The sequence below is a fragment of the Rattus norvegicus genome, chromosome 4 (genome assembly GCF_036323735.1).
Source record: "Rattus norvegicus strain BN/NHsdMcwi chromosome 4, GRCr8, whole genome shotgun sequence".
Classification (NCBI taxonomy): Eukaryota; Metazoa; Chordata; class Mammalia; order Rodentia; family Muridae; genus Rattus; species Rattus norvegicus.
In genome coordinates, this window is record NC_086022.1 from 75,108,936 (window position 1) to 75,131,943 (window position 23,008).

At 39.2% G+C, this 23,008-nt stretch overlaps 1 protein-coding gene across 1 annotated transcript in view; it reads left to right on the plus strand.

Annotated features, from left to right (window-relative positions):
- Positions 1 to 422: 422 nt before the first annotated feature.
- The window catches only part of Cntnap2 (contactin associated protein 2), a 2,256,901-nt gene continuing 2,234,315 nt past the window's right edge, over positions 423 to 23,008 (plus strand). Inside the window, exon 1 of the mRNA NM_001427648.1 lies at positions 423 to 1,218. Coding sequence (NP_001414577.1) covers positions 1,122 to 1,218 — 97 coding nt within the window. The 5' untranslated portion in view covers positions 423 to 1,121. The remainder of the gene's footprint in view (positions 1,219 to 23,008) is intronic.

Here is a 23,008-nt window from a genome sequence, read left to right on the forward strand (position 1 = left end):
GGGAGTTCTAAGCTCCGGGAGCCTGTACCATCTCTATCTGAAGGGGAGGAAAGAAGCCAAAGAGAAAGCATCCCAGCAAGAGGTTTTTCCCTCCTACTGCTGGGTCAGGGACTAGCCAGGTCTGGAGCAGGGTTCTTAGATTACACAGCAAATCAACTTCAGCACCGCGGACAGCAGCGCCTCCCGCTTAGACTGAGGTGCATCTCTTCAGCCTTGGCCCCGACTCCAGTTAATGGACCTGAGCCACTAGCTTCCTTCTCTCCTTTGCTTCCAAAGCAAACGAAGGCAGGGCAGAAAGGTTGTTACAGCAAGAGGAGTGCAGTAGGAAAAGAAAAGGAGGAGGAGGAGGAGGAGGAGGAGGAGGAGGAGGAGGAGGAGGAGGAGGAGGAGGAGGAGGGGCCGGGGAGGGGAGGGGAGGGGAACAAGAAGGGAAGAAGCGGGGAAGCTTCCCTTCGCCAGGCTCGCCCGGGTCTGCAGGCGCTGCTGGAGGCAGCAGTCTCCAGCTCCCGGCTGCGGTGGTAGCTGCTGAGCTCTCTCTCCAGCGATGCTTCTTAGTGCCGCGCCACGCTGAGGCCGAACGTGTACGGGGGCTTGCCTCAGCTCCATACATCCTTGATCTCAGCCTGGGAGCTAACAGCCTACTGGAAAACCCTCTGAGTCGCGCTGCCCAGTGGCCACCCAAGCGCTCGCCCGCAGTGGCAACCGCAGCATCACCGGACCCATCGCTCTCGGTTCTTTCCTACGGTCTGAGTTCTCTCCAGATTTCCCCCACGCGTCCTTTGATTTTTTTTTCCAGAAGAGAGGGCGGGGTAGGTGTCAGTCCCCTCCTCTCTCTCACCCCTCCTATTCCTTCTCGGTTTGAATTTCTTCCCCTGGCATTTCACTGGCTCTCAGAGCAAGAGACCAGACCCACAGAGAGGGGAAAGCCAGGCTGCGCCTCCCTTGCTGCTGCCAGCCCAGAACTGGAACCTAGAGAGGGTGAGGGGAGAGGAAGCAAAGCAGGAGGAGCTTGGCTTCCTCTCGCATCTGAGGACAGACCGGTTCACTTCAAGAACCTCACAGAGAGGCAGACTGCATCTCTGCAGCGAGCTTTTGGAGTACCACTGGCCCGGAGGCTAAGGATGGTGATTTCTCTGAGAGCAGGCTGCAGGGCAGCGCTCTCGCTCTGGATTCTCAGCAGCTTCATCTGCAGAGCCTGGACAGCTCCCTCCTCCTTCCGTAAGTAGCTCTCTGCTTTCCTGGCTCCTTACTGGAGTCACTTCAGTGCCGCATTGATGTAAGGGCGCCCGGGTATCAACTCTGAGGTGCATTCTCAATTCTTGTCCCTCATGTGTGTGTGTGTGTGTGTGTGTGTGTGTGTGTGTGTGTGTGTGTGTGTAGGATACTTCCTGTTTGTAGCCACTGCCGCAGAGAAACTCCAAACCGAGGAAGCTCCTTGTTCAGTGGAGATTTTCATAGTGCTGGATGCTTCTGGAAAGTTGTTTCTAGTCTTGAAGATTGCTCCGCAAGTGCTTGGTTAGAGTGATGAGAGTAGCCGTTTCTTGATACTTATCAGTGCAGTATGGAGATGATTACATATTACTTAGGACAGAAAACTAGCATAAGTTTTTGATTTTTATTGATGGCTTTTACTTGTGTTGGTCTGAGGAAGAAAGAGGAACATATTTCAAGCAGTTTGGGCACCTATGCGTTTACTAATCTCTTTGGCCCTCCTAAAAAGTTAATGCTCATTTAACCCTTCCTTAATTGTATGTATTTTTAAAGTGAGGCTAATATCGAGACTGACACTGCACTAATTCCTTTGTGGTTTGGAGTAATGAGCATGACTCATGCAGGCTAGGACTTGGGACAGCCAGTGCAATGGCATAAGAGATGGTCTGAAAGTTTTTAAGAAAATGATGTAACTGCTCAAAAATTTGTGCTTTTAAGGAGGGGGGTGGAAGAAATGGAAGATCTGGCCAATTTTATGCATTGCTTTAGAAATTTATACTGTGTATGAAGAGGGGAAAGGTATAGTTGGCTTTGTCTGAGAAAGAGTTAAACGCTGGACTGATTCTGTAACACTTTGCACAGTTTTCCTAAGCATAGCCTTGTTTGTGAGATTGGGTGAGTCCATTGTTGAAGGAGAATGGAGTTCAAGGGGAAATATTCTCCACTTAGGATACATAAGTTCAGAAGTTTCTAGATGCTTCACACATGATTTGCACCCCATACCTCTTTATAGATTCTGTGGCTGCATTAATGTTCACCTTTGTCTGTATTTCCATATTAATATAATTATTACACCGTATAAAATATTCAGAGCAGCCATGAAATAGTTTTCTTTTATGTTTTGATTGACAATCATCACCAGTGCTATGATTAGTAGTATTTGGACATATTCCCAAGTATACGTCATGAGATTCTTCTGCGTTGTTTAAAGAAAGAGGTGGCAAAAAAGAACATAACTAAGTTTTTGTGAACTTGAAACTTTTATTTATCTCAAAATATACACAAATCTAAAAATATGTGCTATTTTATCTGTGTTGATTTTATAGACTTAAATGGAAATTGTAAAGCTACCTTTAGTAAGTTATGTTGGTGGAATTTTAATTTTCACTTTAAAATATGCTTGTACAGTGGAATGGAATTGGCTTCCACGTTTTGTACAGACTTACTAAAAGTTAAAATACGTTGTACTTTCCTGTTAGAGTCCTTATTTCCCAGTAGCTTCCAGAATTCTGTATCTCATCTTTCTGTGTGTCTGAGTAGAAACGGGTCGATCTGAATCATTCACTATGCATCCAGAATTTTATATTTGCCCTTATTGCATTGGTATAGTTCAAAGATTCAAAAGTTATTTCAGAAATATGAGCTTAGCTTTTGCTGCTTAGAATTCAGTGAAGAACAACACCAAAGTCAATATGTTTAAAATTCTCGTGTTTGAGCTTTAGGGTTCATTTAATTGTTATTTCAAAACCTAAATAATTAAAATATATTAGGTTAAGATAAGGTTTTATTATATATGAATACGAACTCTGAAACACAAACAAAAGTTGCCTAAAACATCAGAGTGAGGATGGTAATGAGTGATACCTAAATTTACCGATGATATGGAATTCTCAAATTTATTTTTGCACATAATGAAAAATATGCATTTTGTGTTGTATTTTGAAACACTGCATGATACTTATGTTTTTAATACGTAGAAATGCTTAAAGCAGAAAAATTGTAACTCCATGAATCTAAGTTAATGAACATCTCAACCAGGAGGGGTCATCATGACACAGAAAGTAGTAGAAAACTCTAAAAGGAAGAGTCCATGTAGTCTGTGTTTGGAAAATACGATGGCTATGCTCAAACATCCTGCTTCAGAATAACTTTGTAGTATAGAGAGGCATTCTCGTATAGATGATTAATAGTTTGAGTTTTCTATTATACATTTCCAGCATACCCTGGCTTAATGAGTTTTTCTTTTTGCTGATCTGGGCATGTTCATATAGGTTCTACATCCTGTGTTTCATGCATTTCAACTTAAATTAAAAGAAACATATCTTTTTGATTGAATGAAATATGATCTATTTATCTGTGATAATAAGAATGATGCAATCGTGGTCTGAGAAGTATATGCTTCCTTTCTTGTGAAGGCTCCTATGAGAAACTCGGAACACTTCACCACTAGGGGGTAAATTGATTAGACCATGCTTTTAAGACTTACAGAGCTGCCCTAAATGATAAGGGGCTTAAACTAGGACTTAGTAAGTTTGATCCTTAAATATTACAGAATTTTTGCTTATGTAAGTTTTACCAATAAAAGCTAATTTTTATGATTCTCATGGAGTCATTCTCATATGATTTACCTGACTCACATTGCAAAATGAGTTTTTCTTGTATTTAAATAATCTCATAAATATACTGTTAGATGAAGTATATACATGCTTATATGTGGTTTAAATATATATCATATAATATAGAAACATAACATATGAAATCAAATAGATATCAATAGAAATGTAAATGTATACATATTTAATCTTTGTAACAACATTTAAAAATTTTATTTTACCATTAAGGTCATAGCTAGGCCTTTTTCTGTATAGTTTCAAGTGGCTGTCATAAAAATATGAGAATAGTTTATAGATCACTTTTTACTGAAGTCATATATTTTTCCTCTAAGTGGTATTTTCAAATATAATCAGCCAAAATAATATGAAATCAAATGTCATTATAATGTTTCTAGTTCAAACAGAATGATTTTGTTAGCCAAAAAAAAAAATTAACTGAAAACATGCTTTTGAGAAACAGGACTCATAGGAGGAAGGGTTATATTATTTTTAGGTAATGCAAATCAGTAGGAAAAAAACTGTTAATTGATCAGAGTTAAATACATATCTTTCTTTATAGGCATTAACACCTAAACTCAATGTATGGTAATTCTTCTGTTTTATTTCTATTTCATTTGTTTGGATTGATAAATTCTATTAGCAAAAATTACTTTACATCTTTAAAAGTGAATGAATAAGCCTTTCTGATAAATTTTATACTGATTGAAAGATAAAAGGCCTATGATATCTAATTAATTTTCATTTAAAAATGATATATTTATTTGTTACAAACACAGTATATAATATACCTACATTCCCTGCTTAAAATTCTTAAGCAAACTCTAGTCCTTAATCTTATTAAAAATCTTAAATATAGGCTAGAGAAATTGTTGAGTTGCCAAACTACTTCTTGTGCAAGCAAGATGATCTGAGTTGTAATGTCCAGGACCGACATAAATACAGATTTCATAGTGCACATCTATTAGCCCACTGCTGGTGTAATGAAAACAGGTAGATTTCCAGGCACTACTAGACACACAATGTAGCCAATCACTGAGCTCCAAGTTCAGTGAGCTACACAGAGTCAATAGCAATAGCAAACAATAAAGACTGGCTTCCATATACAGAGGCCTACATGTGAATGACTGTAAATGTGCACACCAAGCCACCCAGACACAAAAGTGCTATAAAACTGTAAGAATAAATTTAAACAACACCAAGGGACATGACAAAGTGGATGGGGAAAAGCCTGCAAGGTCGCAACCTTACACTAGCAACTATAGACAACTGAAGATAGCTGGATGCAGAAGAGATAGTCCCTTCCAGGAAAGAGTACAACAATCAGTTGTCTAGTGCCAAGTACTTCATCCCTGAAAACATACATATGTGTAACATTAATGGACCAACTCAGTTACATTAACTTTATCTATCTATCTATCTATCTATCTATCTATCTATCTATCTATCCATCCACCATCTGTATATATATAGTACATATATATATACATATATATATATATATAATAGCAGTTATTTAAAAAGATGCCATGAATTTAAAGGAGAGTTATAGTGTAAAAGGGGGATTTGAAGAGAGGAAAGAGAATGGAGAAACAAGGTAATTACATTATAATTTAAAGTAATAAAGGACGAACAGATGTGTGTTGTCCGTATAGTGATTAATATTAACAAATGAAGAAATGCAGCATCTATACATATTTTCCCCATGTTGGCTTGGATTTAAACATGCTTTATTTTATATTATTTCTAAAGTAAATAAGAGAGGACACGATCTTGTGAACTAGTAAAAACAGTTGTGTGTGAGGTAAATTTTATATTTTTGTCGATATCATTAACTTACAATGAATGCTACCAGCATCTCCATAGAGATGTGTTTTTAAAAAGCAAGCATCAGAAATTTATGATATATGTGTATGCGGTTGTTCAGAAGTTACATTTTTATTTTTGCTTTTTTACATGTACATGAATATTCCTGAGATGACATTTATGACTTAATAGTTTAAGTTAAATAATAAGATTACTTCTAACACAGTAAACGTTGAGATTATGGATTTTATCATCTCCTGAAATCTACACAGTCTGGACATTAGAATTCGGAAATATAACCTGTTTCTTGCTCATAATAGTTTTATCGGAGGGAATAGAAACTATACTTGAAGCACTCAGATTCTATGCCAATGATTTCCTCATTGCTTTCCGGTTAGGTGCGTGTCAGGCAGATATGTAAAGCTTCTTCCCTCGTTCATGCCAGGCTGTCCACAGAGAAGCCCTGTTCAGTAGGGAGGTACACAAGAAGTGTTCACCTCTGCCATAAGAGTGGTAGTGTGAGGAAAATCATGCTGATTTGTTCTTCCAATAGCTGGAGAGTCTGTTGAGTGTTCGGATGAAGATTAATGAACCCAATTGCCTCACATGTAACCTTCTTGTCTCTGTTCCATCCATAACTATATAGAAGTTAATATTTGAGCTCCATCCAAATGCTTTTCTGATCAAGAATTCAAACAGGGAAGGGAATTTTGATTACTGTGCAAAATAGTGACAAATTTTCATAGTTATTGTTTATAGTTGAAGAAAATCAGTATGAGAAAATTTCAGCAGGCTTTGGAATCAAGGACTGAGTAGTGTTTGTTTTTCTCATACATGGCAGGAGAATTTCAGTTTTTATGTGACTTCCTGAATGTCCCATTCATGCTTTCCTTCTGCATGATCCTATTAATGATATTTTTTTCGGGGAAAGGCACGTTCCTATCCAGAGTGAATAATGTTACCATTTACCACACAGCCTGGTAGAGGAATGGTCCCTGTAGGTTCACTTTGAACTTATGTTATTTATGTCACAGGTAAAGTCCACAACTTTACCGACCCGTTACTTCATGTTCGCGTTTATGCCCCTTCTCCTTTCCATGCAACTGTGAAGACCCTGTTACTCCCACCCATATATCCTGTGACAAACACCATAGCCACACTTTGAAATCAATGTTGATTATTGCCTCCATTGAAAATTTCGTTTACGGAACTCTTTAAACTCTGACTTAGTCTATTTAGGTGGCAGACGAATCTTACTAACAGCCTGAAGTATCTGAACTTTTTTTATATAGAACACTCCGGACTTTTAAACCTCCCCTGATAGTAGGAAATATGGAAATAAAGATGTAGTCATTGGTCCTGAGTTGGCTTGCTGAAGATAACATATTTTTGGTACACTGTAAAAGTGTGGAAGAAATATAGAAGGGCTCCTGAGAGCTACAGTCCACAGTTTCCTTCTGATTTGAGTTTGTGTGAAATGCCCTCATAAATACAAATAGTGATTATATTTTTAATGTGTGAACAATTAGGACAGTAAAAAATTAACCGTTGGAATGTTTAAGTAGGAAAACATCTGTAAACATAAACAATGTTTTGCTTGTTCAGGGTTCTGTCCTTTCTGGTATATCCATTCCTTTTGTTATTTGCACTGAGATGGTGGGCTGCGATGTGAATCTCAGGAAATAACAGGCAATAGAGGTGTGACCTACATACGCACTGTCAGATTTGCTAAGCCTGGGCTGTAATGTGTGGTGCAGCTAAGTTAGAATTGAGTTATATAAACTTTAATGAAATTCGACAAGGATTTACTCACCTCCATGTCATAATGTCATGTTGGAATAATATGTGAAAGAAAAAGTTTTCTGTGAGCCACAATTTCCCACTTACCACCACGACCACATCATCTTTGCCTTTCCGTAACACTATTATTTGAAAGCTATGCACAGACAAATGTACATGTGCACAGTCTGAACGAAACAGCCTTTGACGTAGAGAAGCATCACGAATTAACAGATAAAGCACTGCATCTGAATTTTTATCATCTGAACACTTAAGGTGCCTTTTGTAACTCATATGGGCTTAGTGATTTTGAACTCATGCAAAATGTAGGCTGATTAAATACAAAGACACTGCTAATTCTTTTTCCTAGGTAGCTACTATTCAATTGAATTATTAGGTTTGCAAAAATGATTCAATTGAATTATTAGGTTTGCAAAAATATATAACATCTACTGTTAAACATCTTTTTGCCTATTTTTCAGACATTGAAGAGTATTCAGAAATGGAAGACTAGTTTAGCCAATGGCATGTTGCCAAATGTTACCTTCATTTAGGGGCATTGTTTGTTTCAAGTTTGCAGGTCACCAAGCAGACAATGGCCTCTTGTGCTTTACATTGCCTAAACTCATCTTAAACATTAAGCAGGACTTTACAATTTCATTAAATATATTTGATATATTTTTAATTCAAAGTAAATATATCCAGAAACATAAAATAACATCTCAAGAAGATTATATTCAGATAACTAAATAAGGGAATTAGGTTATTAGTATTTGGAATATCTGGTTTTGAGAATAATAAAAGAAAAATTATTTTAAAATGAACAAGGAACTTTAATTCAGGAATTATTTTTTTCTACTTGAGTTCCCCTAGCCACAAATACTTGAGGCAATATATAGCTAACGTCTCCTCCCCAGCATGGTGTAGGAAATAGCCAATCATGTCCCCATAAGAAAGGTTGCATTCTACTCCTAATATCAGCAACTGGTAGGTTTCCAAGCAACTTTTATTAGTTATCAAAATAGTGCTTATCACATAAGCAATTGGATAAACACTGTACTTTCTCATACAAAGACAACATTTTATTATTCCTTATATGTGGGAGTGTTTCATGACAGTAATAATGAAATCTTCAAGAATAATATTTTATAAAGTCTCAAAGACTTCCCTAGTTCTCATAAATTACTCAAAAAAATTAGTACTTTAGGCAAATAGAGACCAATCTCATTTTTCACTTTTGGATCTTACCTTAAAGAGGAATACAATGTTTAGCCCGGTGTGCTAGCATACACCTTTAATTACAGCACATGGGAGAGAGAGGCATTTGGAATTTTTGAGTTCAAGGCTAGCCTGGTCTATATAGTGAATTTCAGGATAGCCGGAGAATAGAGTGAGACCCTGTGTCAAAACAGAAAGAAAGGTTGGAAGGAAAGAAGGAAAGAAGAGAGAAAGACAGAAGGAAAGAAGGAAAGAAAGAAGAAAAGAGAGAAAATATAAATTTTAGTTTTACTTTTGGGTTTTGAAATTAAAATATGACATCATTTCACCCCATCCATTTCCTTCCTTGCATCACAACCATGTACTCACTACAGTATTATGTTAAAGATACAAATGATTATGCTTATCCTAGCTATGGTTATTGCTTTCACTGAGAGAAAGTAACAAACCATATCATATTATGATGTGGCTTACATTCTATTGGCTTACAATTTTTCTTGTGTGGAGTTGATTCTAAAGACTGGGTTGGTTGATACATATATATTTATGCTTCTTTTCTTGAGTAATTGTGTGATTGAGATCTATATTCTCTCTCTCTCTCTCTCACACACACACACACACACACACACACACACGTGCGCGCGTGTGTGCGCACACACACACACATATACAGAGACAGAGAGAGACAGAGACACAGAGACACAGAGAGACAGAAAAACATATTCTGAATCAAATGAATGCCTTTAATAACAATTCCAAGTATTAGTAAATATTGTTAGATGCTAAGTTCAGGAAAGATACAACAAGATACAATGTATTTGTACCCCAGTCCTTACAGAAATATTACTATGTGCAGCTAAGAAAACTGAGGCCCATAATGGACTAAGTGCATTGTCTAAGCTGGTAGCATGAGCCGTTCCTAAGCTTTTGAAATCTCCATAGTGCAGCTAGCTAAGAGTAAATATTGCTCAAATTCACTAAGTAATTTTGAATTTCAGTTCATATAAATGTGGCCTTTGAATTTTTCATTGACAGCTTCCTTAAATATAATGGGGAAAGTCCTACTGCCTCAATATTTCCAGGATTTGATTTTCTAGTCACGTTGTTTTATTCTGTGATCATTTCAATTTATATTAGCTGACAATACATAAACTATGTGACACTAACCACAGTATCAGATCTATTATTATAAGAGAATTAAGTATGATTTGCTTTACTTCTCAGGACCTTTACAATTTTATCTTTAATCTTCTTTGTGTTATCATTACTGTTAGGCAAACATTTATTTATAATTATGCAGAATATTAAACTACTTTGTCAGGCACGTCTAAAATCTGATTAAAATCAAATCTCAATATGTCCTAAAAGCTGAGTTTACAAATTATATCCCAAATTTTAAGTATTATTGACATTTTCTAAGTTTATAAGCTGTCTTTTAATTTAATTTCATATTACTTAGTGTGTAAACCATCTTTTGAGACATTTGTAACACTGGAAGGAAGAACATTTGTATTCTGTTTTTGAGCATATATATTTGTTTCCTGACCCTGATTTCTAACGTGATGATACAGTCACATTTTAGCATTTCCCTGAAGTCATAACTCTGCAGATTTCCACAAGCTTCTAGCTTCTAATCTTGCTTCAGGTTTATCAGTGACAGTCAAATAAAAATAACTGTTTAAATAAGTTCCTTCCTTAATATCTTTGCTTTAAATGTGTTCTTATGATATATAACAACACAAATTTATTATTGTAATTATTAGTTTGGATACTTGTATGCTCTATAATGCTTATATTCCATTAATAGATCTGACTCAAACAAATTGTGATGATATAAATAAATATGAATAATTACCTGAAATACCTGAAACCAGAATTGGTCTCCAGTTACATTATTGCTATGTGGAGTTATCCTACTGTATAACCAAACTCAATTATGTCCTACAACCTCACTTTACATTTCCATTTAGTTCTTTCTACCATAGAAGTCAGCATTTTACTCTCAAAATCTTTGTGATTAACTCTTGATTTCCCATGTAATACTTGTTTGATACCTGTATTATGTCAGTTAACATAAGATGCTCCAGTTCCATCAATACTGTTACAAATGATACCATTCCCTTCGTTTTATTGCAACATGTTATTCCTTTGTGCATATGCACTCATTATTTTTATATATCAACTTCCAATGGTAATTTACATTGTTTTTATTATGTAAATATTATGAATAGTGTTACAAATTGTTACAAAAACTTGAAAGTATATGTCTGCTTAACATGGACTTTTGTTTGTTTGGGATATATAGCTGGGAGACCAATTGCTGCACCATAAGATATTATACTCTTTAATTTTTTTGAAGAATCTCCACAATATTTTGCATAATTTACTAACTTACAGTCTAATGAAACTGTAAAAAGAAATTTCACCTTTTCATGCAAATCCTATTGTATTGATTTATTACTCTATTCTTCCCTGTCACTTCATGTCATCTCATTGTAGTTCAACATTTTTACACTATAATCTATCTGTACTAATGTCCTTCTATTATCAGCAGTCTAGCATTTTGTTGTAAATCATATGATCTTATAATTTCCCAGCCTCTGTAATTTTGTAGAAACACATTTTACTGTTTCTCTCATGCTAGTAGAAGGTCAAGTTACTCCCATTACATACCTCACAATTGTGGACTAGATTGGAATCCCCATGACACTTAGGTTTGAATGTGGGCAAAATATACTCTCCCAAATGATTTTTAATAAATATGGACTGTTAATGAATATAGTGATAATAGTTACTCTTTAAGCAACACTAAGAAGTTACTTCCAAATATAATACAAGAAGTACAAAATATTATACATACATGGCTATTGTCTTGGGAACAGATGAATATGTATCTATTATTTTAAGTGAAATATCAAACTGTGGTATGGAAGACTGATAATTCCCCAACCATTTGATCGAATAAGTATGTTCAGGGCCTCTTTTGTGCTAGCCTTAGTCCATATAGTTGCTTAAATTCTTATACAAAGCATTGTTTCAATGAAATACTTCAATCTTTATGCAAGTTAAATATGAGAGTGGGCAAAAAATTGTGCATATAAAGTACCTTCAAGAGTTAATAAGTGATGCAAAAGCTTTAGACATAACTCGCAAGCATATGTATTTTGTATAAAATTCTAGTAGGTGGGTTATTACTGTCAAAGTAATGACATTTTACTGTTTTATTTATATTTTAAAATTATGATATATAATCATAACTATAGTATTACTACACTATAGAACAGTAACTGTAGTAACTATAGAATAATACTTAAAAATCAGGTGGAGACGCTGTGTGTATGTCTGTGTGTGCCTTTCTTAACTTATTTTTATATTTGTAGTTTTTGAGGGATTCGAGAGAGGGTCTCATTATGTAGCCTTGACTGATCAGGCTGACCTTAAATCAAGAGGGTTTGGCTACCTCTGATTATTGGGTACTTGAATAAATTCATGCAATATAATGCTTGGCTCACCTTTCAAACTTTATACATATTATCCACCCCTGATCCTTTGTAACTCTGTTAATCTGTCTATGTTTTTTATAATCATTCTTTCAGCTATGCTCACTGCAAACTTATGGGATTTAATTTTCTCAAAATTCATACTTTGTGTGGAGTATACCTCCATTTCCTCTTGGTCTGAGTATAAGGAAGATATTACATCAACTGAACTAATTCTCAATGGTCAATTCTTACAATACTGGACACTATACTGATTTCATTGGATTCACCAGATGAAATCCATCTGTTATCTCTCGATTAGAATTCTCAATGTAGAAAGATCTGAAAAGCTTTAAAACTTACCGTTTTTAATTTAATCTACTTCTTACCTACATGAATTGCTATCCTATACTGAGAAAATTTATAATCCTGAAATATCAAGCAGTACTTATACTTAGGATTCTATGGTTTAAAATAATTATTATTGACCTAATAGTCAACTTTATAAAATATCAATGATACTTATATATAAGATTAGTATTTAGAGTGTTTACTTCTTTTTCTTTTTCTGGAGCTGAGGACCAAACCCAGGGCCTTGTGCTTGCTAGGCAAGCGCTCTACCACTGAGCTAAATCCCCAACCCCAGAGTGTTTACTTCTTAGTGATAATTATGTATCAATATAATATGATTCCAAGAATTAGCATATTTCTTAAGATAAAACATTAGAATGTACACTTACTTATATTCACCAAATGAGCCCTACACTTCTTTCTATACAGGTTTTGTTAAACTCACAAATCTGTAAATTTTAGTCTAAAGAGGTGATTGCCATGTTGAATTTGTGTCTCTAATTGCATATGGTTAAATTGTACCAACGATTATAAATTTCTTCATTTTTTCATACCAACAAACATTGTAATCATGAGTACAATAATTGCAACATTTTATCAGTTTCAACAAAATGTATATGTACATAGGTGTCATGTTGGAAAAGTCCCATGTTAAAACAAGAATGACCATAACAATTGAAAAGCCAAAAGGAAAGAAACATATTGCACAGGATTGTTCTCCATAGAATAGTGTCAGGACAGGAACTTTAAACGACACTTCCATTGATTGCTAAATGTGAAAGACAACACCTTGTGGAATTTCATTTATTATCTATTCTTTATAACTACAATTTTAGTGGCTTTCATGTCACAATAACAGATTTAATGTTACAAACTAATGTATGCAATGAACTGAAACAGTTTTACAAAAATTACATGATTGGTTCAAATATATGTCCCTGGCATTTAAACATATGCCATTATGGTAGCAAAACTGTAGAACAGAGTGGGCAAAATTAGACTTATATACCTACTTTCACAGAATGATTTCTGAATCTTGCAAACAAAAAATGACATGATTTTGTCCATTAAATTGACATCAGTACTGCTTTCTTAAAAGTCTTTGGACTTGTTCTCTGTTCATTTGTATGTTTATAATTATAGTATTTACAGGATATCTCATACTGTGTTTGTCTCTACATATTGAATTCAAAGGACAAAAGGGATGACTGCTAGAAACTCAAATCTTAGAACTGACTGAAGTGTCAGCTTCCTGGAATTATTCTTGAGACTGCCATTTAATAACAAATATTTACAAAGGGTCTACAGAGAACTAAAAGTCATTGACTTCTAAGCATGAGGACTTAAATTTGATCCTTAAAATTCAAGTTAAAAAGAAAAATATTCAGGCCTCTTTATATCAGAAAACTAGTTATTGTCCTCTTTTCTGGGGAAGACATCTATTTTTGACTTTCATTAGTTGTCCCTTTATGTAGGGATGAGGCCTCCTGAGCTTGTCCCCAACTTGTCCATTTTAGCATATCTTTGTTGTTTCTTTGTTCAGCTCAGATTGAAAAGGTCAAGTTGTTTGGACTTTATGGATGTAGCCTCCTCAGAACAGACATCTGTTAACATTACACAGACTTAGCAGGTGTGTGTGTGTGTGCGTGTGTGTGTGAGTTTGTGTGTGTGACAATTAATGAAATAAAATAACCTGTGAATTTACAAGGAGCCTTATATGGGTGGTTTTCGAGGGAGGGAAGGGAAAAGTGGTGTAAATTATATTGTAGTATCAACAATAAACAATGATTTTTAAGAATATAAAGACATAAAGGCACATACTAAAAATCTAAGCACTGTGTTGACAGAAATAGCTGGGCTGGGCTTTCTGGCCAGTCAGATGAATTAGTCTTAGACAAGATCTTGTCTTGAAAAACAAGGCATCTACATACAGTATTCTGCCATCATGAATTTAATAATGCTCACACAAACATATATTCATCAAGAATATAGCAAAACTCATTGATAAGTGGCTATTAGCCCAAATGCTTGAATTGCCCTAATGCACAGAACACATGAAACTCAAGATGGATGATCAAAATGCAAATGCTTCACTTCTTTAAAAAAAGAACAAGGAACACCCATTCAGAGCCTGCCCCACATGTGGCCCATACATATACAGCCACCCAATTAGACAAGATGGATGAAGCAAAGAAGTGCAGACCGACAGGAGCCGGATGTAGATCGCTCCTGAGAGACACAGCCAGAATACAGCAAATATAGAGGCGAATGCCAGCAGCAAACCACTGAACTGAGAATAGGTCCCCTAGTGAAGGAATCAGAGAAAGAACTGGAAGAGCTTGAAGGGGCTCGAGACCCCAAAAGTACAACAATGCCAAGCAACCAGAGCTTCCAGGGACTAAGCCACTACCTAAAGACTATACATGGACTGACCCTGGACTCTGACCCCATAGGTAGCAATGAATATCCTAGTAAGAGCACCAGTGGAAGGGGAAGCCCTGGGTCCTGCTAAGACTGAACCCCCAGTGAACTATACTATGGGGGGGAGGGCGGCAATGGGGGGAGGGTTGGGAGGGGAACACCCATAAGGAAGGGGAGGGGGGAGGGGGATGTTTGCCCGGAAACCGGGAAAGGGAATAACACTCGAAATGTATATAAGAAATACTCAAGTTAATAAAAAAAAAAAGAAAAAAGGAAAAAAAAAAAGAACAAGAATAGCCTTGGCAAGGAATAGGGAGGCAAAGATTAAAACAGACACAGAAGGAACACCCATTCAGAGCCTGCCCCACATGTGGCCCATACATATACAGCCACCCAATTAGACAAGATGGATGAAGCAAAGAAGTGCAGGCGGACAGGAGCCGGATGTAGATCGCTCCTGAGAGACACAGCCAGAATACAGCAAACACAGAGGCGAATGCCAGCAGCAAACCACTGATCTGAGAATAGGACCCCCGTTGAAGAAATCAGAGAAAGAACTGGAAGAGCTTGAAGGGGCTCGAGACCCCATATGTACAACAATGCCAAGCAACCAGAGCTTCCAGGGACTAAGCCCCTACCCAAAGACTATACATGGACTGACCCTGGGCTCCAACCTCATAAGTCGCAATGAATAGCTTAGTAAGGGCACCAGTGGAAGGGGAAGCCCTTGGTTCTGCTAAGACTGAACCCAGTGAACGTGATTGTTGGGGGGAGGGCGGTAATGGGGAGAGGATGGGGAGGGGAACACCCATATAGAAGGGGAGCAGGAGGGGCTAGGGGGATATTGGCCCGGAAACCGGGAAAGGGAATAACAATCAAAATGTAAATAAGAAATACTCAAGTTACTAAAGAAAAAAAGAATGTAGCAAAACAGAGTCAGGGGAAGCAGCATGTTTGAGAAAGATTAGTGACATACACATTGACATATACATATTTTCAATTAATATGCTTATCTTTATTATTTTATTTATTTACAATCCAGCTGTTGCCACCCACTCCTCACCACCCCACCACCCCGCACAGTTCCTTATCCCATTCCTCCTCCCCAGGCTCCAAGAGGTCCTACTAGACCTTCCTGCTCCCAGGCCTCTTGAGAATTAGGAATGTCTTTTCCCACTGAGGCCAGACTAGGCAGTCCTCTTCTACATATGTGCTAAGAACCTCAGAACTGGAGACATGGCTTAGTGGTTAATAGCACTGGCTGTTCTTCCAGATGTCCTTAGTTCAAGCCCTAGCAACTACATAGTGGCTTATAATCATCTGTAACAGGCTCTGATGACTGCTTCAGGTGGGCCTCAAGACTATGACTTTTAAAGTTTTCTATTTATTTATTTTTATTATATATTTTAAATTTACATTTCAAATGTTACTCCCTTTTCTGGTTTCTCATCAATAAACCCCCTATATCATTCCCCATCCCCCTTCTTCTATAAGGGTGTTCCCTCTACCCAACCACCTATCCCTTCTCTACTCCCTGCCCTGACATTACCCTGCATTGGGAGATCCCGTCTTGGCAGGACCAAGGGATTCTCCTCCCATCGGTGTCCAACAAGGCCATCCTCTGCTACATATGAAGCTGAAGCCATGAGTATGTCCAGATGTACTCTATGGATAGTGGTTTAGTCCCTGGGAGCTCTTGTTGGTTAGTATTGCTGTTCTTATGGAGTTGCAAGGCCCTTCTGCTCCTTCAATACTTTCTCTAACTCCTTCAATAGGGACCCTCTTCTCAGTTTAATGGCTGGCTGCTAGCATTTACCTCTGTATTTGTCATGCTCTAGCTGAGCCTCTCAGGAGACAGCTATATTAGGCTCATATCACCATGCACTTCTTGGCTTCATCAATATTGTCTGGATTGGGTGGCATATATATATATATATGTATATATATATATATACACACACATATATATATGTGTGTGTGTGTGTGTATATATATATACACACACACACACACACACACACACACACACACACACACACACGCTGGATCCCCAGGTGGGGCAGGCACTGAATGGCTGGCCATTCCTTTAGTCTCTACTCCAAATTTTGTCTCCATATCTCCTCCTATGAATATTTATGTTCCCTTTCTAAGAAGGACTGAATCATCTGCACTTTGGTCATCCTTCTTCTTGAGCGGTCTGTGGATTGTATCTTGGGTAATCTGAGCTTTTGGGCTAATATCCACTTATCAGTGAGTGCATACCATGTGTGTTTTTGGGCGATTGGGTTACCTCACTCATGATGATATTTTCTAATTCCATCCATTTGCTTATGAATTTCATTAAGTAATTGTTTTTGATTGTCGCGCGCCCAATGTCCCGCCAGCAAGAACGACGCGCGGCAACAGGATTCTTCTGCGAGCAAGCCTTTACTGTGTTACAGCTCTTCTCAGTGTTACAGCTCTTCTCAGTGTTACAGCTCTTCTCAGTGTTACAGCTCTTCTCAGTGTTACAGCTCTTCTCAGTGTTACAGCTCTTCTCAGTGTTACAGCTCTTCTCAGTGTTACAGCTCTTCTCAGTGTTACAGCTCTTCTGAACAGGGACCCCGAGCAGCAAAATCGCTCGGCTTATATAGACAGCAGTATGCTAATTATCTCTCAGGGATTGGTGGGGCTTGGATCACCCCACTACTTGTCCTCCAGGGATTGGCGGAGAATGAATCACCTCATTAGCATATTAACGGTCAACTAACACCTGGTGAATAAACCGCACATGTGCAGTACCGCTGTTCACCACTAGAGGGAGCCCTAGCAAGGGGACAAGCCTGCACATGCGCAGTAAGTCGTTTATATCCAGACAAGGCTGGATGTCGGCGCCATCTTTGTTTCGCCGCGCCGCTCTCTACATCTCCCCCTTTTTTGTTTAATAAAATGACTGGTCTAGATCTGGGTGTCACGTCAATCTTGTCATTGCTCCTGTCTTAGGTCGTTCTCATCCAAACTCGGCCTTACCCGTCATAGAGTTACCCTATCGCCACCGGGCCCCGTGTCTTAGGTTGGTCCGAGTTCGAGGAAAGTTGCCCGTCCCTGGATACAATGACTCCACATGACTGTGACAAAAATGATCTAGGGCGAACTCTTGATCTTTCAAAGAGGCCAGCCATATGTTGGGAGAAGCACCCTTTTTAATGGTGGTCATAGCCTGGTAAACAACCATTTTGTGTCTGGCATGTTCTCTTTTTAAACAGCCAATAAGCCAGAGACCTACTCCGCATCCCAGGAGGACAATAGCTCCCCGGGACAAACATGCCCGCCCACTCCTTGAAAAGGGAGAAAGCATTGGTAATCCATGAGGTAAAGTCTTCAACTGTGATGGGGTCCAGCCTAGTGCTGTTGAGGACAGCAATCTGCATCAGCAATTGTCTTGATAGTTGCTCTGCTTTCATGGACCAGTTTCCTTTCAGATAATTCGAGATTTCTTTGCTCTGTTGAAAATTCTGAGAAAAGTTAGCTCACAAAGGAATAATGCATAAACCTCTAAGGGAGGAAACACAAGACAGCTGTGTCATATGATACAGTGCTTCAATTTGTTCTTGAACTAAATCTATCCTTTGATTGGCTAATAGAAGGCCAGATGCCAAATGGGTATTAAATTCTTCTTGTATCTCTAGCACCACTGCAGTTCTTTCTACAATCTGATTGACAGTCTCGGCCGTCTGTATTTGATTGGTCATAGCGATTTCAGCTGTGGTAGCTGCGGCAGCAGACAGCACAATGGCTGAAATTATGGCTGCCGTAATTCCAAAATCTCTTTTGGCTCTCAGCAAATTAAGAATAGGAAAGCTATCTGGGTTTGCCTCCACTGGGATTGGCACAAAGGAGGGAATCTTAACCATCACTGCGGTGTCATTAGTGCCATCCCAGCATTCAGCTAAATAGCAGACTACATCAGAGCTATTACAATTTAAAGCACCACTGCTTACATTAGTGCTTATCAGAAAAAAGGTGATCTAGCACATACTGAAGTACTAGTGGCAGTATTATTTACCAAGAGGTTATTATATTGAATATTGATCAACCTGGTATCACCTTTTTCTGGTAGCTGAAACATTATACAGCACGAAGTTCTCACCCATCAACCTAGCAAAGGGGGTCAGGGATGTATATGACCCTTGCTCATTGGACAGCACCCATTGAAACCAAGGCCAGAGATTATGCTTGTCAGTCTTATTCTCAAAACAGTAGAATTGCTATGAACTGGCATGGGTACTGGCCAGGATCTGGCAATAGCCCACAGGGTGAGCGAATTAACCTGTATTACCATTCCCAGTAGTAATAGTAGGGTTCGTAGTCTCATCTTCAGGAAGAGCAGAAGGCAATTTTCGAGTCAAACGCTCAGGTACCCAAATTGGATTTTCTTGATTCTGCGGAAAAACACAAATCGCTCCCCTGGATCGTATTAGAATAGGATCCGGGCCTTTCCATTCTCCAGTGAGTACATCCTTCCACTTCACCTGATCCTTGGGTGGAATAGGCCACTGCCCATGGCGTTCTGCCGCCGAATAGTCATGGGCGTCTAAATTTAAGAAATTTAAAGTAAGAAGTGCAGTGGAGATGGCAACCTTGGGGGTTGGCGGCACCTCACCAATTCCCCCTTTTTGTTTATTTAAATAAGCCTTTAATGTGCGATGGGCACGTTCAATGATTCCTTGGCCTTGAGGATTATAAGGAAGTCCTGTCAGGTGTGCAACACCCATCTGATTGCAGAAATGTTTAAACTTTTCTGAAGTATAAGCAGGGCCATTGTCGGTCTTGAGCAGCCTAGGAAGACCCCAAGCACTCCAAGCCTCAAGACAGTGGGCAATGACATGAGAGGCCTTTTCCCCAGACAAGGGAGAAGCAACTATGACCCCGGAGCATGTATCGATGGAAACATGCACATACTTTAATTTTCCAAAGGCGGGGACATGGGTAACATCCATCTGCCAAACCTGCAGGGGTCGAAGGCCACGGGGATTAATGCCCACATGTGGGGTGGTAATAAACGCACTGCAATTACCGCAGCGAAGCACTATTTTTCTGGCCTCTGCTCTAGATATAGGAAAACGTCTGCGTAAGGTCTCAGCAGTAACATGAAATAAGGAATGGAACTGGGTGGCAGCTTCCACAGGAGTCAGCACAGCAAACGTAGTGGCTCTAGTAGCCAAATCGGCCAGGTTATTCCCATGAGACATTGGGCCAGGCAACCCTGAATGAGCCCTTATATGGGTGATGAAAAAAGGGGAATGCCGAGATAGTAACTCCTGCTGGATCTCCAGAAATATAGAAGCCACTGTACTAGTGGTTCTAATCATTCCCGCAACTTCTAAAGATTTAACTGAATTAACCACATAGGAGGAATCTGAAACAATATTTAATGGACTAGGGAACACTCGGAGCACTTCCAATACAATCTGACACTCAACTAATTGAGGGGAATTAGGGGTAAATTGCTTAGTTACCACTTTACCGTCATGCACGTAAGTACCCAAACCAGTTTTCGATCCATCCGTATAAACAATATCCCCTGCCTGAAGGGGTTCCATGCTGGTAACCCGGGGAAACACAAGGGGATGACATTTTGCAAAGGTCAAAATGGGGTGCCTGGGGTAGTGATTATCAAACACCCCTGAAAAGATGCACACAAGTATTGCCCAGTCATCATTTGTAGCAGCCAGCACTTGGAGCTGTTCTGCAGTATAGGGTATAACAATTTTTATTGGATGTTTACCAAAATGAGTTACAGCTACTTTTAGTCCTCTCATAGCCAATCTTGCCACCGCTGAGGGGTACCACTCTATGGTTTTAGCCGGAGAGGCTTGTGGGTGAATCCAAAGTAAGGGGCCATTCTGCCATAACACCGCAGTGGGTAATTTAGCAGTTTGCAAAACACATAGCTCAAAAGGTTCATCAGGTTGTATCCTTACTAATTGAGCCTCAGAAAGAGTCTTCTCCACCTTTCGGAGGGCCTCTACAGCCTCCATAGACAGGGATCGCGGGGATGTTAATTGCGGATCCCCTTCCAATATATCAAACAAAGGTTTTAACTCAGCATTAGATATTTTCAGGAATGGCCGTAGCCAATTAATATCTCCCAAAAGTTTTTGAAAATCATTTAAGGTTTGTAGGTGATCTCGCCTGATTTCAATTTTTTGTGGAGTAATAACTTCTGGATGTACAACAGCTCCTAAAAACTTGCCCATCAGCGATCTCTGAACCTTTTCAGTAGCTATAGTTAGCCCAAACTGTTGGAAATGTTTAATTAAGTCAGCATATGCTATCTCAAGCTCTTGAGGTTTGGATCCACAAAGGAGTATATCATCCATGTAATGAAGAATCGTTAGTGATGGATATTGCCCTCTGACAGGAGTCAGGGCCTGTTGTACATATAACTGACATATAGTGGGGCTGTTTGCCATCCCCTGGGGCAAGACTTTCCATTGATAGCGCTCATCAGGCTCCACATGATTTATTGCAGGCAGAGTAAAGGCAAACCTCTCTTTATCCTTAGGATGTAAAGGAATAGAGAAAAAGCAATCCTTAATATCTATTATAATAACCTCCCATTGCTTTGGCAAGGCAGAAAGAAGCGGAAGACCGCGTTGGACTGATCCATACAATTTCATTTGTGTATTAATTGCTCTAAGATCATGCAATAGTCTCCATTTTCCTGACTTCTTTTTTATAACAAATATTGGAGTATTCCAGGGTGAGCTTGAAGGTTCCAAATGTCCTAATTGCAACTGTTCCTTTACTAATTGGTGAGCGGCCTCCAGCTTTTCAGAGGAGAGAGGCCATTGAGGAACCCATACAGCTTCCTCTGTTATCCACGGTATGGGCATAGCCCCCTCAATGGCCCCTAAGAAAAACCCAGATCGTGACGATCGGGTTTTGCAGTGGGTTGAATTGGCTCTGTAGTTCCTTGGTGATGCTTACCAATGCCTTTTCCTGGGACATACCCCATATCCCTTATCATTCTCTGTGCTGGTAGGGAATTCTCATTCATAAGTTTAAGCCCTAACTCAGCCAAAATATCTCTTCCCCATAAGTTGACAGGTAAAGGAAGAACATATGGGACGAAACTACCCTCCTGTCCTTCTGGGGCTTTCCACTTTAAGGGCCTAGAGCTAATAGTTGGACTAGCTTCATAACCTAAACCTTGTAATGAATGGGAAGATTGAGTAATGGGCCATTTTGTAGGCCACCATTTAGTGGAGATAATGCTTTTGTCTGCCCCTGTATCTAGAATTCCCTCAAATGTCTTTCCTTCAATGGTTAGGATCAGAGTAGGTCGAGCGTGTAAATCGACCATAAGATATGCTGAATCAGTGCCCGTAGAGCCGAAACCCTTCTTTCCTCTTTTTGTACTTCCCGATTTAAACTGGGCGTGATAACTGGGTAAAACAAGCAATTGTGCAATCCGGTCACCTGGGGAAATGGAGAAGAGACCTCGTGGGGAGGAGCACATGATCTTCAACTGGCCCTCATAATCTTGATCAATAACCCCAGGATGTACCACCAATCCTTTAAGAGTAGTAGAGGAGCGTCCTAAAAGCAGACCAACTGTATTGGGTGGTAAAGGGCCATGAAAGTCAGAGGGGATAGGCTGCACCCCCATTTGAGGGGTTAGGACGATTCTGGAGGTGGCACGGAGGTCTAATCCTGCGGAACCCGGAGTGGCTCTCCTGGGGAAGTTTGATGAGCCCAGGTTACTGGGGAGCTGGTTGCCCCATATATTTGAGGGCCCTGAGGACGGGGGCCCCGTTGGACGTTTTTTGACATATCCAAGGGTTTCCCTGTTATGTCCTTTACTGACCTGCACTCATTGGCCCAATGTTTCCCTTTCTTACACTTTGGACACAGTCCTGGGGCTTTCTTTGGATTAAAACCAGGATTCTGATTCCTGCACTCCCTTTTCATATGACCGGGCTTTCCACATTGGAAACACGTGATGCCTCTGCTAGAGAGGCCAGGCCGCCTTTGTCCTTGTAATATAGCTGCGGCTAGACCAGTATTGGTAAGTGGTCCTCCTATTTCCCTACAGGCTTTCAGCCAAGCCTGCAGCCCCTTAGATTTCCAGGGGAGGATTGCATTGCG